Source organism: Narcine bancroftii, chromosome 1 (genome assembly GCF_036971445.1).
Source record: "Narcine bancroftii isolate sNarBan1 chromosome 1, sNarBan1.hap1, whole genome shotgun sequence".
Lineage (NCBI taxonomy): Eukaryota > Metazoa > Chordata > Chondrichthyes > Torpediniformes > Narcinidae > Narcine > Narcine bancroftii.
In genome coordinates, this window is record NC_091469.1 from 273,016,841 (window position 1) to 273,033,012 (window position 16,172).

The 16,172-nt window shown below is 37.5% G+C and overlaps 1 protein-coding gene across 7 annotated transcripts in view; it reads right to left on the reverse strand.

Moving 5' to 3' along the window:
* myrf (myelin regulatory factor) overlaps positions 1-16,172 on the reverse strand; it is a 269,264-nt gene that overhangs the window by 117,869 nt on the left and 135,223 nt on the right. For all 7 annotated transcript variants that reach the window (XM_069899350.1, XM_069899342.1, XM_069899366.1 and 4 more), the window contains exon 4: positions 6,593-6,940. In XM_069899350.1, the coding sequence (XP_069755451.1) occupies positions 6,593-6,940 (348 nt within the window). The remainder of the gene's footprint in view (positions 1-6,592; positions 6,941-16,172) is intronic.

Below are 16,172 nucleotides of genomic sequence, written 5' to 3' on the forward strand. Positions count from 1 at the left end.
TAATATCTTGATAATTAAAGAAACAATCAACAATGGTGGAGCCATCAAAATTGCATTGATAAGGAATTCAGGATTGGAAGAATGCAGATATCCTAGAGGATTACAAGGCTGGGGAACTCTTCTTCTTAGGCAGTTCCTTTAGAAATTATGATCGAGAAGAGAACCAATTGCAGGTGATATCCTTATTAGCACTTAAAAGCATGAACCAGTGAGTGCAGTATCACTTAACTAGACAGCTGTGGCAAACCAATGGCAGAGAACTTGCGAGGTCATCTATGTCAAAAGCTATAGACAGATGAAAATGGAAAGAGTAGAGTACTTGTGTCACACATAGAATGTAATTTATAAATCTGGGATCTCAATGCATTTTTAAAAATGCAACACTTTTCTTTTGAGCATTCTATTCTCGTTCTCTTTCTTCACTGATCAGAACCCTTTGTTCATTTTAGTTATTCAAGCAGTTCATAAGGATTTACTGAAAAAGCCACAGTGTCTCCAGGTTTGTCTGAATATCAGACTCGATTTTTTTCCATCTGTAGAGAGACAAGAGATGGGCAAGATTCAACTATTTTCTATTGCCATTTTCTCACTTGTTCTAGATCACCATTGGAGGAAAAGTCTACTCAGAAAGGTCGGCAAAAAAAAATCCAGTTCTTAAAACAAGTATAGAATTAGGTAATGATTCTGCTAGTGCTTCGAGGGTTAAACATACCCATACTGATAAAAGACCCTTTTTTACTAATTACATTCAGACCATGCAGTCTGTTTTTGTTCACGCTCTTTAATGTAAAGGTTTATCAAATATAAGTTTTGTTTTGAAGCAATGTTTGCATGATGGATACAAGTTAAACATTGGGAGCAAGCCTGTACCAGGCTTGAAAAAAATTGTGCTAATCTACATACCTCAACCAGTGGGGGGATGGGAGACCTCTTTTAAATGCTCTACCGTCTTTATTGTATGCATCCAAGTTCAAAGTTCAAAGAGTAAAACTAGCATTATATGAAGCAGCAAGAAATCACAGACAAAACTATTCCTAAGAATGGTTACTAGAAAACAATGAAGTCAGGGATCTAGTTATTCTTCAGGTGCTCTGTGAAACTCCTAACTAAATCACTATTTACAGCAGTTCTGGTGGTTTCGAGCAAAAGAAGCAGACTTCTGTCCCCAAAGAATTTCTATCTGGTTTGTACCAAATAAATTACATCGGCAGCTGGGAAAGAAGATTGCAGCCAATTACAAGCGAGGGATTCTAGTTTCTCCAAGTTTATTCACAGGCAGAATTGCAGAGGCAGATGTATGGGACATTCTAGTCCACAAGCCCATATGTTGGTTATACTGATGAAATCCAGGTAGACAAACAGTTTGAATCCCCAAAGTACAAATGCAGCAAGAGTGCAGCCAAAATCTCACTGAAAGGAAGGTTATGCTTCAAAGCCTGATTGGCCCATTCCTAATTCTTTTCCTCATAAATCTGTGTAAATAAAATAGTTAAACACTGAGGAAAAGGGTTCATTTTCCAATTCTTGGAGATGAGAATAATATCCGGAGGTACAGGATGGTGTCAATGAGTAACAGACTTTTTAAGTGTCACTAGAGTTGACAGAGGCAAATTATTAACAGGTAGGTTCAGGATTGGAGCCATCATCCCAAACCTGGCAGAACAATCAGATTCGGGGTTCCTCAGAAATAAATGTGGGGTCATTTGAAAGTTTGAATCTGATATTTTTTTCATACTGAACTGCAAACTTCTCAGTTTTCAAAAGGAGAATGTAAACTTGTAACATCAAGTGCGCATTCCTTTGTGTTCCATCTGGTTTCTGGAAGTTCACATAAAGAGCACCACTTTACCTCTAAATAAATCAGAGGCCATCAAATCATTGCCATGGCAATGGCAATATTTTCTCCATCAAAAGAATGCCTCAAGTTCACCAGCTGGCTAGCAGCTCACTGACCAGGAAGAGTCACCAACAGAGAGATGAGAAGACAAGAGGAGGAGGCATACAGATAAAATGAGACAAAAAGATAAAACTACTTTTATTTTCACAGCCATTCCATGGATCTAAGTAGGTAGCTCTATAGCTGTATCATCCCCTTGTTTATAGATCCAAGCTCTAATCGGGTGGATGGGTTCATGACCAGTTTATGTCAGGTGAAAATAATAATCATATGTATGATACTTGTCCTGTGCATTTTTCTTTTTCTGATGTTGGTGAAAACAGGCCTCTGCGCTAATGGATTTTAACCATGAACAACAAATGTCACCTGCCTGGGAGTACCTGTATAACCATTCACATTAGCTTAGCGGTTAGCACACTGCAGTTACAGTGCCAGCAATCAGGACTGGGTTTGAATCCTACGCAATCTGCATGGGTTTTCCCCCAGGGGCTCTGGTTTTCTCCCACCATTCAAAGACATTCTGGGGGTTATTGGTCAATTAAGTGTATTTGGGTGGCACGGGCTTGTGGGCTGATAGGGCATGTTACCATGCTGTATGTCTAAATTTTTCAAAGATACAAATCCTCACACAGAACAGACAAGGGTACGACTTTTTTTAAATGAGCATTGCCAATATTTTACATGGTACAAAATAAAGATGTAAATATTAATGAGATTGCAAAAGAAGCTGAAATATCACAAATGTTTTGGTTTATTTGTATTATTTTAAGTTTGAAAGTAATTATTTTCAGAATTCACCTGTTGAATATATAAAATTAGGTTTGGCAATCTGACTGGTTGTAAATCAGTAATTATGACCCAAGACATTGATTAGAAATTCAGTCACCTCCCATACATCAGAACATAACAATTTTTAGAGATTATTTCTAGCAACAGTTGTTCATAAACACTGTACCTGAATTCTTTGTCAATTCTTAAATGTCTGAAGCTTATACTGGGGAAAAGATGGAAAACAGCATTCCCTGTGGAGAACCAAGGAATCACTGACTGCAACCTTTCTATTTTCACCTAACTTCATAACAGTGCACATCACTCTTCGTTGACACTTTAATGGTAACAATTTCATTGCCATTCTAACTATAAAATCAAGATCAACAATTACTAACCAATTAAATACCAGTAATCAGAGACAACTGACAAATGCTTTCCTATTTAAACAATGAAACAAAAATTAACGTGAAAATGAAGCCTTCAACTCGAATTCCTCTAGAATGAATAAACTCTTCAATACGATTGTTTCTTCATAACTTGTGTTAAGACTGCATTAAAAATAAGGACAATTTGGGCTTTACAATCTGCATTGAAGGAACAGCTGTGATATCTGCAGTTATACACAAAGAATAGATATGTATATTTCTCCCCTCTTGCATCTGAAGTAATATTCCCAAGGTTCGTGTGTGTGTGTGTGTGTGTGTGTGTAAGTAAATGCACAGAGTGAGTGAAAATGAGACAGAGTATGAGAGAGAGAGAGTGAGTGAGTGTGAGAATGAGAGAGAACTTCACTACATAAATGCTATTTGATTTGGGATTCTAGCATATGTAAGCATGAACAGAGAAGTCTCAAACTTGTTGACAGCTGCTTGCCAGTGTTTCTCTAACTGTTATCTGACACTGGATTACCTGGCAATTATCTACCAGTCATGCCAGGAAATCCATCTGAGCAATTGCACCAGATTGGATTGGGCACAGGTACAGGTTTTCTGTTTGTTTAAATGAAGGGAAATAGTTAGGAGTAAATTTTATTTAATTTTCAATTTTCTTTAACTGTTCAATATATGTTTAAATATTGCAGTATTTTTAAGGTCAAGTGTAGGGAAGAAAATAGTTCTAGGACAATCTGAATCATTTAAAAATATTCAAATTGTTTGGACACCAATTCAGACAAGGGCATGACTTGCAGAGCCATCAATGTTTTCTTTCCTCGTTTTCATCGTCATGGAGTTTTCTGCCTCATCCCACACCAACACTCTATGATGGGATTTATGCCCAGAAGATTTTGCTGCTGCATAGGACTTCACCACTAAAGATGGAGCCTACTTTCTGTTAGTTTCAGGACAACCCCAAGGTAAGGCATTTTTATAGGTCAGCAGTAAGGGCAAATCCAGGGCAATGTACAATGTCAGTAAGCAACAGAAAATGCTAGAAACACTTCGGCAGATCAGGCAGCATCCATGGAAAGAGAAACTGTTAACTTTTCATAAACGGGGAGGCAAGAAAAAAAGTTGGTTTTAAATCGTGGACATGGAGGCGTAGTTTTTAAAAATTTTTGTTTAGTTGCATGGAAAAGTAATTGCTCAATTCCTTTGGCCTATGCACATACCCAAAATTTAACAACCGTGATAAAACTCTGCAGCACTTTATAACCTGAAAACGATTGCAGGAAGTGACTACATCGCTGCCAGTTGATGAAGTCACATCAGTCAGCTCATTTTACATTTAGACAAAGCTAGGAAACAAAGTGCTCTGTGATGATGCATAACACTTGCCACCATGAAGTTCCAGGAGGAAAGGCCACAGTCAGGCACTGAGTTTTGGTCCCCAAGCATCAACCTCTAAAATTTATTATTCAGCAACAAACATTTGGTTCTATTTTACATTGGAGGCGAATATGATGATACACTTGGGTACTATGAATAAATAACAATAGATAAATGTCCTATATTCATAAAACTTGTTATCAAACAACAAACCACCTTTATGGAAAGTATAACACAATATAATTAATACAGTTTTAAAAGTTTTATGCAATGTGTCAAAACTCATTAACTAATTTTCTAGGTTTTAGAAGTGCTAAAACAATGCTCTGTGATTGTAGAGCTCGTCGAAAGAATCAAAGACTTGTTTATCCAAACCAAGGCTTTTATTAGCAAAAGACAGGAGCTCTTCACAGGTGGTCGCCCAGTCCGGAATGATCCGACCTGGCTAGGGACACAACCCTTTAGGGCCCAGGCAGTAGGTGTGGCTAAGCTCTCAGCCAATCGCTGTAAGCACAGTCATTACATACTCTAGATACTGTAACTATATACACTGGTGATAGGTCTGTACTATCACAGTGATACATTGGAGTCACAAGAGATGGCATTTGCTGGAACCTGGAGCAAAAAACAAACTGTTGGAAGAAAGCAGCAGGTCAACCATTGCTATACCTCTACTGATGGTGCTTTAACTGCTTTTTTTTGCTGGTGTGGTGTAATAACTGCTTTCAGTAATGACTTTAGGATCATAAACTTCAAATGCAATCCTTTTTCAATAACATTGCCATGTTCCATGGTGCAACAGCATGTTCCTTTGGAAGCCAGTTGATGTATTTCATGTGTACAGTTGCTAGCACTAACTCCTGCAGCTACAACTTCAGGGACTAGTCTTTAAAAGGATGCAAACTTACTAAAGTGTGTCCTACTTCCTTAATTCTGCTGCAATGAATGAAGATATTCCCAGTTTATCAAAGAAACTGACAGAGAACGATACATGTAGGAGGATGTTCTCTGTGCCCACAGAGGAGCTTGAAAGCGACAGTCCAGAAATCCTAGATGCATGTTGTCAGGAAGAACTCTGTGAGGAGTAATGCTTCAAACCAGGACCAAATAAAAAAAAAATAACACGTCACCAGATACATGAAAGCGAGTCTTCAACACTTGGCATTCTTCATAACATCCGTAGCCACCTTTCCCTCCAAAGCACCAACCTTCATTCATATACACTGAGACTGACTCCTTGATCTTCACATTCCCCACCCTTCTCCCCCTCTTTTCCAGACTTTCGGAAGAAAGCCATCCATAAGAATGACACCAAAAAAACCCAAGTTAATGGACAAAATTAGTAATGGTATTGCAAATGTCATCATTAAAAAAAAACTATTTCATTCTACAGCTTTAACTTATAGTCATCATTCACTAATAACCTCTATACTACGTTTGAAATTAATTTATTCACATCTCACACTAAGCAATTCTTGGAGGATACTGGCCAGATCCTTATCAGTGAGGCCCAGAGCAGCAACAGGGGCTCTTGGTGTGCTAATTCAAGTATCCGTGTAGCAACTAAACTTCACCCAATGATAAACCAGCTGTTAACAAGTATAAATGGTTCTGACAGTCATAAAAGTGTAAAATCAATGTAAAATCCACAAAAACTAAAATATCAAGAGTTGGCAAAATTAAAAGCTTTCAGAAATAAAAATAACTCAGGCACTTAAAACCATTCAATGAACTCTTTTTACAAACTAAAAATGCGAACATCTTAATCCCTGCAATAGTTCTGATCTGCTTAAGCAGTAACTATTGGGAAACCTCTGCCACTACAAGCTCCCACGCTGTACTTCATGAGGATTCCATTGGCAGAGAGCAGTGGAAGAAGTGCTTGGGAACAGCTGTCAGCTAGTTTGGGACTTGTGTGTAAATCTGGCACTTACACAAGGAAAAGTAGCCAGTTGCATGCAGAAATCCAAAAATCAAGCAAAATACTGCCCTGTGTTTTGAGCGTGGATGCTTTTGGTTATGAAGAAAAATTATAACATAATAAAAATAATTTTTCAGCAGAATCTTTGAAGTATTCATGGAGCAACTAAATATTTAATATTGCAGTTTGCAAAAATAAAAGGCATTCAATTGATGGGAGTACCTGATCTTCACTTACCCAGGTGCATAGGAGGGTTTTGGTTCCACTTTGATTGCAGTTGTGTTGCTGTTCATGCAGATGTTGCTGGCATAGCTTTTTACAATCATTCCATTGTTGCCAGAACAGTTCACATGGCTACTGAGGCTTGGGCCACATGATACAGGATTAGGCATGTGACTTCCATGCCTAGTTGCAACTGGAAGAGAGCCAGCAGTTACATGGCAAAGATGGTTGACTCCACTGGTGGAAGGGCTGTTCAGGTGTCCGGTGTTCACAATGGCACTGGGAATAGAATGGCCAACCGAACCGCCACCCAATGCTTGAAGGTTGGAATAACTTACTGAGACTGGGAGCTCTGGAAAGCAGCTGTGGAGCAAGGGACCATGAGAAATATTAGACCATTATCTAAGAAAAAAACAATCAAAAATAACAAAAAACTAAATACTTATCCAATGACCACAAATGATTTCTAATGTTCAGTTGCCAATTCCTTATCTGATGAGTTGGGTAGAAGTGCTGTGGAAGTAACCAGCAGTATCACAGCCATTAATTACTGCCATCAAAAGTTTTGTTGGTTGATAAGACATCCTTGATAATCCTCATACAAGGTTGCAATAAATGGTTTTTTAAAAAAAATATCAAACCATTGAAAGGTAGGAGTTTTGTGAACAAGCCTCTTTTTTGGAATATTTTATTTTTGTTTCTTTCCATAAATATACATATCAAACTTTTCCATTTTTAATATATATATATTTTATAAAACTTTTTCTTACAAAACAAAACACAATAACCCCTTCCATCCCACCCCATTCATAGTATAAATCTGTACACCGTCAGGGCTTACAGTTGGGTTTAAAAAAAGAAAGTCTTTGTTGGGGAGGTCACTTATTTTTATAATAGTAGCACCTTTTTAAAAATTATATTTGAGGCCTAATAAATCCAAATATGGTTGCCACATTTTAATAAATACATCATATTTGTTCTTTATATTGCATGTGTTTATTTTCCATGAAAACACAACTGTTTATCTCTGTCTTCCATCATGCTGTCTGTAGAGGGGAGTTGGATTTCCAAGTAATCGCAATACATTTCTTAGCCACAACTAAAGCTATTTTAACAAATGAAAATTGGAATTTAGTTAGTTTATTACTTATTTCAATTAAGTTGCCCAAAAGATAAAGCTCCAGGTCGTCCGAAGGCCACCCCTGTTATCCTTCTTAGAATTTCAGCAATATCCTGCCAGAAAGGACTCACCTTCACACATGACCATGTAGCATGAACAAATGTTCCTATTTCTATTCAACATCTAAAATGATAAGATAATACTTCTCTGATATTTCTGATTTTGAGTTATGTAGTTTCTGTGGTATAAGGTATAATTGGTGCAGAAAATTGTATTGTACTATCCATATCTTGCATTTATAATTGACATCATGCTATCCAAACATCAATTAGACCAACATCTTTCCATTATTGCAATTCCTAAATCCGACTCTCATCTCTCTCTCTCGACATCTGTAAATCTGGTTTAACACTTTCATTTTGGAGAGCAAAGTACATCTTAGTTATAAATTTAGGAGTGTTCTCCAGCTAAATTGTTCATTCCATATCACTAATTTCAAGTGGGCCCAAACTTGGCTCCCATCTTTCTCTTAACAACGATCTTAACTGGAGAAAGCAAAAGAATGTCCCATTAGCTACTCCACACTTATTTCTTCATTGTTCAAAAGACATGAGATTCTTACATATAGCAATCATCAACATATCTTATTCCTTTGTCATACCATGAATTCAATATTTTGTTACCCAGATTCATAGGCAGTAGTATATTTTTACATAATGGTGTCTAATGGTGTCCTCAAAGATATACCTTCTTTTTTCCTGATGCATTCATTTATTTCTTGCCATATTCTAATCATATGTATTAATATAGGATTATACGCATTTTTAGTTGACTTAACATTCCACATAAATAATGTCCTTCATTGTCTCCTCTCCTCTTTTATTGAATTCAGTCCCATTCAAATCTGTGAAGCAGGACTGTTTTCTTCAAAGATGATCGAAATTTTGCTTGTGCTGATAGATAATACTCCTTAAAATCTGGAAGTTTAAGTCCTCCAAATTTATAGTCCGTTGTTAACTTTTTCAGTGCAATTCTTGGTACTTTGTTATTCCATAGAAATTTTTAAATACAATTATGTAATAATTTGAAGAAATTTTTAGTTAGTACAATAGGTAATGATTAAAAAAGATGCTGTAGACTTGGCATTACCATCATTTTTATACAATTTACCCTTCCTATTAATGTAATTGGCAGATCTTTCCATTTCTGTAGATCTTTTTTCTATTTTTTTCTAATAGAGGGGTATAATTAAGCTTATCTAAATTCTGTAAATTATTACCTATCATTATTCCTAAGTATTTAATTCTATATTTCTTCCATTTAAATCTACTACCTTTTTGGTATCTTTCATAATCAAAGTTCTACAATGGCATTATCTCACTTTTGTCCATATTTATTTTATATCCCAATATTCTTCCATATTTTTCTAATATTGTTTGTTTTCTTATCAAGGATTTAGCTGGATCAGACATATATAATAGCACATAATCCACAAATAAACTAATATTATGTTCTTCCTGTCAAACTTTGAAGCCCTTAATATCTGGATCTCTTCTAATCTCTGCCATAGGTTCAATAGCTAGTATGAATAATGCTGGAGATAGGGGACACCCTGTCTACTTGATCTACTCAAGGGAAAAATAGATGACATTTGGTTATTAGTTATAATTTTAGCTTGTGGCTTATAATAGAGTTTTTATCCAATTTATACATTTTCTACCTACACCAAATATTTCCAATATTTTATATAAGAAAGACCATTCTAGCTAGTCAAATGCCTTTTCTGCATCTAAAGAAATAGTTATGTTTGGATTCAACCTTGATTTTGCCATATGTAATATATTGAATAATCTACCTAGACTATCCTGATCTGGATGTATTAATTTTGGCAAACACTCATGTAGTGTGTTGGTTAACGCCTTTTGCTAGAATTTTATAGTCTGCATTCAGAAGTGACATTGGTCTGTATGTAGAGGTTTTTAAAGGATCTCTACCTTTCTTTGGTAGCACTGTAATTATAGCAGTTCAAAAAGTTTCAGGAGGGTTTAAGTCTCTACTGCCTGGACTAACACATCCATCAACCGAGGCATTAACAAATCTTTAAATTGTGAGCAAGCCTCTTTAAGAAAGTATAGAATGAAGATAGAATATAGCATCTTTAGTCTGCTGTAAATCACAAAAATCTGTAGACACTGTGATTGAAGTAAAAAAAAACAAAAAATGCTGGAGAAGCTCAGCAGGTCACACAGGGTCCTTTATGTAGCTTTAGCCCTTCCTCCAGGTTAGTTTGCTGTTGAACTTGAATTTGCTTTCTCTCTCAGTTATAATTTTGTACCTTTCCTCCAGGAAATTGTAAAATCAGCAAGCAGAGTAATAAATTGCTCTGAACTAAAATTGGGAGGGTTGGTTGAAGCATCACTAGAGAGATTTAAATTAATTTGCCCAAATAGCCTTTCAGATTCTATATCTTTGTTTAAATTGTAAGTTAAATGATAAGGTCAACCCAAAGGACAAAGTTTCAGTCTTTCCAAATGCTTAAAATAGATGTTGTCAATAAAGAAATATTGAAGTTAGGTTCAACAATGAGCCACTCAGCTCTTTGAGCTTGCTATGCCATTCAATAAAATCATGACTGATTTTCTCCCCAGATTCTGTGATCTCTTTAGCCATTAATATTTAAAGAGCTGTATTTTTGATAATAGAACTGGATGATGGTGGAAATGTTGGTGGGCAGGAAGCATTTTGGGAACAGTGATCATAATTCTGTAAGGTTCAACGAAGTTATAGAGATAAGGTTAGTTTTCAAGTTCAGGTCCTAAATTAGAGAAGGAATGACTTTAATATCATTAGAGAGGATCTGACAAAGAAAATTAGAAACAGATGTTTTGATGCAAAAACAGAAGTGGAAGACTTTTAAAGGCAAGATTGTAAGAGTTCAGGACCAGCATTTCTTGTATGGGTGAAAGGCCAAGTTAGCAAGCTGAAGAAATCTTGGTTGACATAGGATATTGAAGGTTTGATTAAGAAAAAAGAAACAAATATATGACAGGTATAGGCATTTGTGATTCCCCCAAATAATCTAGAGGGTGCAAGAGGGAACTTAAATAAGAAATTAGGAGGGCAAAAAGGAGCCATGAAATATCCTTGGTATGCAAGATTAAGGAGAATATCAAGTCAGTCTACAAATATATTAGGTGCAAGAGAACAGCTAAAGATCAAATGGGTAACCAATGTATGGAGCCATGTTGCAATTTTACAAAATACTTGTTAGGCAACACTTGGATTTTGTGCACACTATAGGAAGTAATTGTGATGGAGAGGATACAAAGGAGATTTGCCAAGATCTTGTCTAAATTGGAGGACTTGAGTTCTAGAGAAAAACAAGGAGAATAAGAATAAATCTAATATGGAGAAAGGCTGGACCCATTTTCCAGGAATAATTTGGGAGGGAAACTGAGAAACACGTGTGTGTGTGTGTGTGTGTGTGTGTGTGTGTGTGTGTATATGTATAGACATTTAAGGGGTAGAAAGTCAGAACTTTTGTCCCTGTGGCAGTGGTATCAAATACAAGAGGAAATTGGTTTAAAGTGAGAGGAACTAGTTTTAAAAGGGATTTGAAGGGATTTTATTTTTGCACAGAGTGGTTGCTATCTGAAACATTCTTCCAGAGATGGTGGAGAAATCAGATATTATCACTTTGCTTATGGAGCTTTTAGACAGACACTGAATAGACAATAGAATGAAGCAGACTTAATTTTGGAAATGGTATTAGTTCAGATAGTAATAGAATGGGCTGCAGATCGTCCTTGATGTTCAATATTACCAGCTGGAAGAGGTGTAGAGGACACAGATACGGAGGGTGAGGTGGGGTCTCAGCAAGACATGTAATTGTGGTGTTGGAGAATCAGTATTATTGGGATTTATAGGAGGAACAAGGTGCAAGATATTTGCATTTCAATTAAGGACATCTCATTTCTACAACCACAGCAGGGTTATCAAATTCAACGCATTGAAGTGAAACACCAATTTGAGAAAATAAACTGTGCAAGTTCTCATGTCAGCCAGGTACATTAATGTAAGAAATTATTAAACTTTTTCCAGCTATCGTTCATGTTGTAGCAATATTGGTTACAAATTGGTCGGCTTCCATTTAATTTCTAAATATTTTGATGGAGATAATCCATTGTCCTATCGCTCCAGCTTGTCGTATCACTCCAGCTCATCCAAACTCCTCCCCACCCCTGACATTAATATCAACATCTAACTGCATTAATATTGGACTAGTTCAAACAGACTAAATATAGTGAAGTAGCTGATTGTGTACAGACACCTTGGGGTTCTTCATGAGAGTTGGAAATATTTGGCAGCTTGACAGAATTTGTGGAGAGATAAATAGTTTCAGGTCAATGACCTTTCACCAGACTTAAGAAACTTTACAAGTTAATGTGGAACTGTAACCTTTTTATGATCCAGGTAAGTAGGGAGGGGAAGAAAAAAAAAAACAAGGGAAGGTTTGTGATAGATATTAAGAGATTAATTCAATGATTAAGCAAAGCACTAGGTATAATTAGAAAAATAAAGGAAGATAAAAATGGGTGTGGAGAAAGTCTAAATGCAAAGAGAAAACCATTACCAACAATTAATTGTTTGAAAATGCAACCTGGTATCAGGGTTTAATCGGCAGCAGATACCAGAAAATTATGTTTTATCAAGCAGACCAAGTAACCAATCAGATAGAAACATTTTCATATGGACCTAACACAAAAATAAAATATTAATGATATTCAATTCTCATTTTGTTATTGAGAAAGTTAAAACAAACACGACAATTGTGGCTTTAGTCAGAATAAGACGTTGTCAAATGGGTCAATAGATGCCACCTTGCCTTAATACAGTTGTAAATTTATTGTTCCCAGTTTTGTTCCTGTCTTTATAATCTTCATTCCCTGACTTAGAGGCTTTTGCATATCCTCAATTTCATTCAGCCAACAATATTTTCAAAACTTTAAGATGGCAATATTACACAGTGCAAGTTACAAAAAGACAGCCACGTTAGGCTTCTTTGTGCTGTTTCAGTAATAGTGGGCTTTGCTGGGAATGTTTACTTCTCACAGAGCTGAGACCACGTTCGCCAGTCCTGAAAGGTATGCAGTCACAACTCTACAACATCCTTCCAGTTCCTGCAGAATGTTTTTACTTGCAGTATGATGTGCTGAGGGAAAGAAAGCAGCCTGCCACCAGGCCAATGAGAGGGGACCTTGACAAGATGAGCAACCATATTACCTGAGGGAGCAAGTAACATGCACAATGGGCCATGCAGACTCCCTTGAGCAATTGCAGGAGAAACATTGCCCATATTATTGATCAGCATTAAAAAAAATGACATGATTTTTCAAGAATGGTCAAGGTAAAATCTTCACAAGATTCCTTCATTAAGTTTACAATACTTGCCTTCATCTCCATTCGCTAACTTCTTTACAACACTCGCTCATCAACATGTTAATTTTTTCCCCTTCTCTTTTTCCTTTGACTTGACATCTCTCTAATTTTCTGCTACTCTGCCTGTCCCCCTTTCTCTTCCTTTCCCTGCTGCTTTCCTCAAGTCTATCTCCCAGCCTACAACTCCAGTGTTCTGCATGCCCCTATCTCCTTCTCTCTTTCCTGGTTCCTTATTGGGCCCCTCCATCTTTCTTTGTGACCTCTCCATGTCTCTCTTTCATTCAATTAATTTGCTTGATAATGATAATGAGTTTATTGTCATACATACAAGTACAAAATTCTTACTTGCTGCAGTCAAATAGGTATTCTCAAACCACACAGCCCTCATAGGCTAAAAGCCCACATTGCACATTTCCACAACATGGAGCTGGGAGAGGTGATACTAGAGGCCAGAAATGGAGGTCCCTTTGGCAGGACTGTGAAGGGCTGAAGTGGGAGATTCTCAGTGCAGTAGGAATAGAATTAAGATTCAACAATACTATTTCACTTATCAATCTTCCTTTGACAAATCTTCTCATTTTCCTCCTGCTCACAGCACCCTCTAACTCCCTGCTTGCTCTCTCTCATCCCTCCCTTTGTCACTCACACACACAAGAATCTTCTACCCTCCTCATCCTCATCTCACTCACACTTTGGCTCAAGCCCACTCATTGACAATGAATCTATCAATGTACCAGTTAACTCAATATCTCCACAGACTAGGCAGTACTCTTTGTCCCTCACTCCAATATCCCAATGAATCCACAATACCAACTATAAACTGCCAATTATTCTCCACTACAGGTGAAGGTAATCAGGAAGCTGAACAATAGAAGAATCCAACTAAACTTGACTGCTTCATAGGGAAGGGGGCCCGTAAACTTTGAGTAGAGTCCAAAAGGAGCCATAACCAAAATAGATTGAGAATGGCTGGTGTAGAGGGTTACTAAAGAAAACAACAGGAGGCAGAACAGTTACAGACATGGGCAGAGAAATGCAGATGGAGTTTAATCCATACAAATGCAAGGTGTTGCACTTTGGGAGTCAAATGTAAGGGGAATATATATAACCATATAACCATTTACAGCACAGAACAGGCCAGTTCGGCCCTACTAGTCCATGCCGTAACAAATCCCCACTCTCCTAGTCCCACTGACCAGCACCCGGTCCATACCCCTCCAGTCCTCTCCTCTCCATGTAACTATCCAGTCTTTCCTTAAATGTAACCAATGATCCCACCTCAACCACGTCTTCCAGAAGCTCATTCCACATCCCTACCACCCTTTGCGTAAAGAAATTTCCCCTCATGTTCCCCTTATAATTTTCCCCCTTCAATCTTAAACCATGCCCTCTAGTTTGAATATCCCTCACTCTTAATTGAAAAAGCCTATCCACGTTTACTCTGTCTGTCCCTTTTAAAATCTTAAACACCTCTATCAAGTCCCCCCTCAATCTTCTACGCTCCAGAGAAAAAAGCCCTAGTCTGCACAACCTTTCCCTGTAACTCAAACCTTGAAATCCTGTCAACATTCTCGTGAACCTTCTCTGCACTCTCTCTATTTTGTTTCTATCTTTCCTATAATTTGGTGACCAAAACTGTACACAGTACTCCAAATTTGGCCTCACCAATGCCTTGTACAATTTCATCATAACCTCCCTACTCTTGAATTCAATACTCCGATTTATGAAGGCCAACATTCCAAATGCCTCTTCACCACACCATCTACCTGAGTATCAGCCTTGAGGGTACTATTTCAAATCACTCCTAAATCCCTTTGTTGCTCTGCACATCTCAATAGCCTACCATTTAATGCATATGACCTATTTAGATTTGCCTTTCCAAAATGTAACACCTCACACTTATCTGTATTAAATTCCATCAGCCATTTCTCACCCCTCACCTCCAGCCTTCCTAAATCACCTTTTAATCTATGGTAATCTTCCTCACTGTCCACAGCACCACCAATCTTTGTATCATCCACAAACTTGCTTATCCAATTCTCCACCCCTACTTCCAGATCGTTAATATATATGTTACAAACAATAGTGGACCCAGGACTGATCCCTGAGGAACTCCACTAGTCACTGGCCTCCAATTGGACAAACAATTTTCTACCACTACTCTCTGACACCTCCCATCCAACTATTGCTGAATCCATTTCACTACCTCCTTATTTATACCTAATGCCTCCACCTTTTTTCCTAACCTCCTGTGGGGAACTTTGTCAAAAGCTTTACTAAAGTCTAAATAGACAACATCCACAGCTTTCCTTTCATCAACCTTTCTTGTAACCCCCTCAAAAAACTCAATCAGGTTTGTTAAGCATGATCTACCCCTGACAAAACCATGCTGATTACTCCCTATCAATCCCTGTACCTCCAAATATTTGTAAATACCATCCCTCAGAACACTTTCCATCAACTTGCCCACCACAGACGTCAGACTGTTAACAGAAGGGCTCTTAAAAATACTAACATGCAGAGAGATCTGGGGTCCATAGTTCATTGAAAGTGACTGTGCTTCAATGGGTGAGGCATTGATCAATAGAAAAAAAGCTTGCAGTACTTTGTGGAATTCTGGTTGCACATTAAAAGAAGGATGTGGAGTCTTGAAAACAGTACAGAAGTTTACAAGGATGTTGCCTGCTTCAGAGGGTGTGAGTTATGGGGAGAGATTAGATTCTTACCTTTGGAGCTTAGGAGGCCAAGGGGTGTATAAAAACATGAGAGGCATTGATAGGGTGGATAGTCAGAATCTTTTCTCCAAGGCAAATGTGTCACACACGAGAGGACATGCACTCAAGATGAAAGGGAGAAAGTTTAAGGGAGATGTGCATGGCAAATATTTTACACAGAGCATGGTAGGTGCCGGGAATGGGCTGCCATGATAGTGGTTAAAGCAGATAAACTGGTAGCATTTAAGAGGCTTCTAGATTGACTTTTGAATACGAAGGGAATGGGGGATATCTATTGTTCAAACAGCAGAGTTTTAGTTTG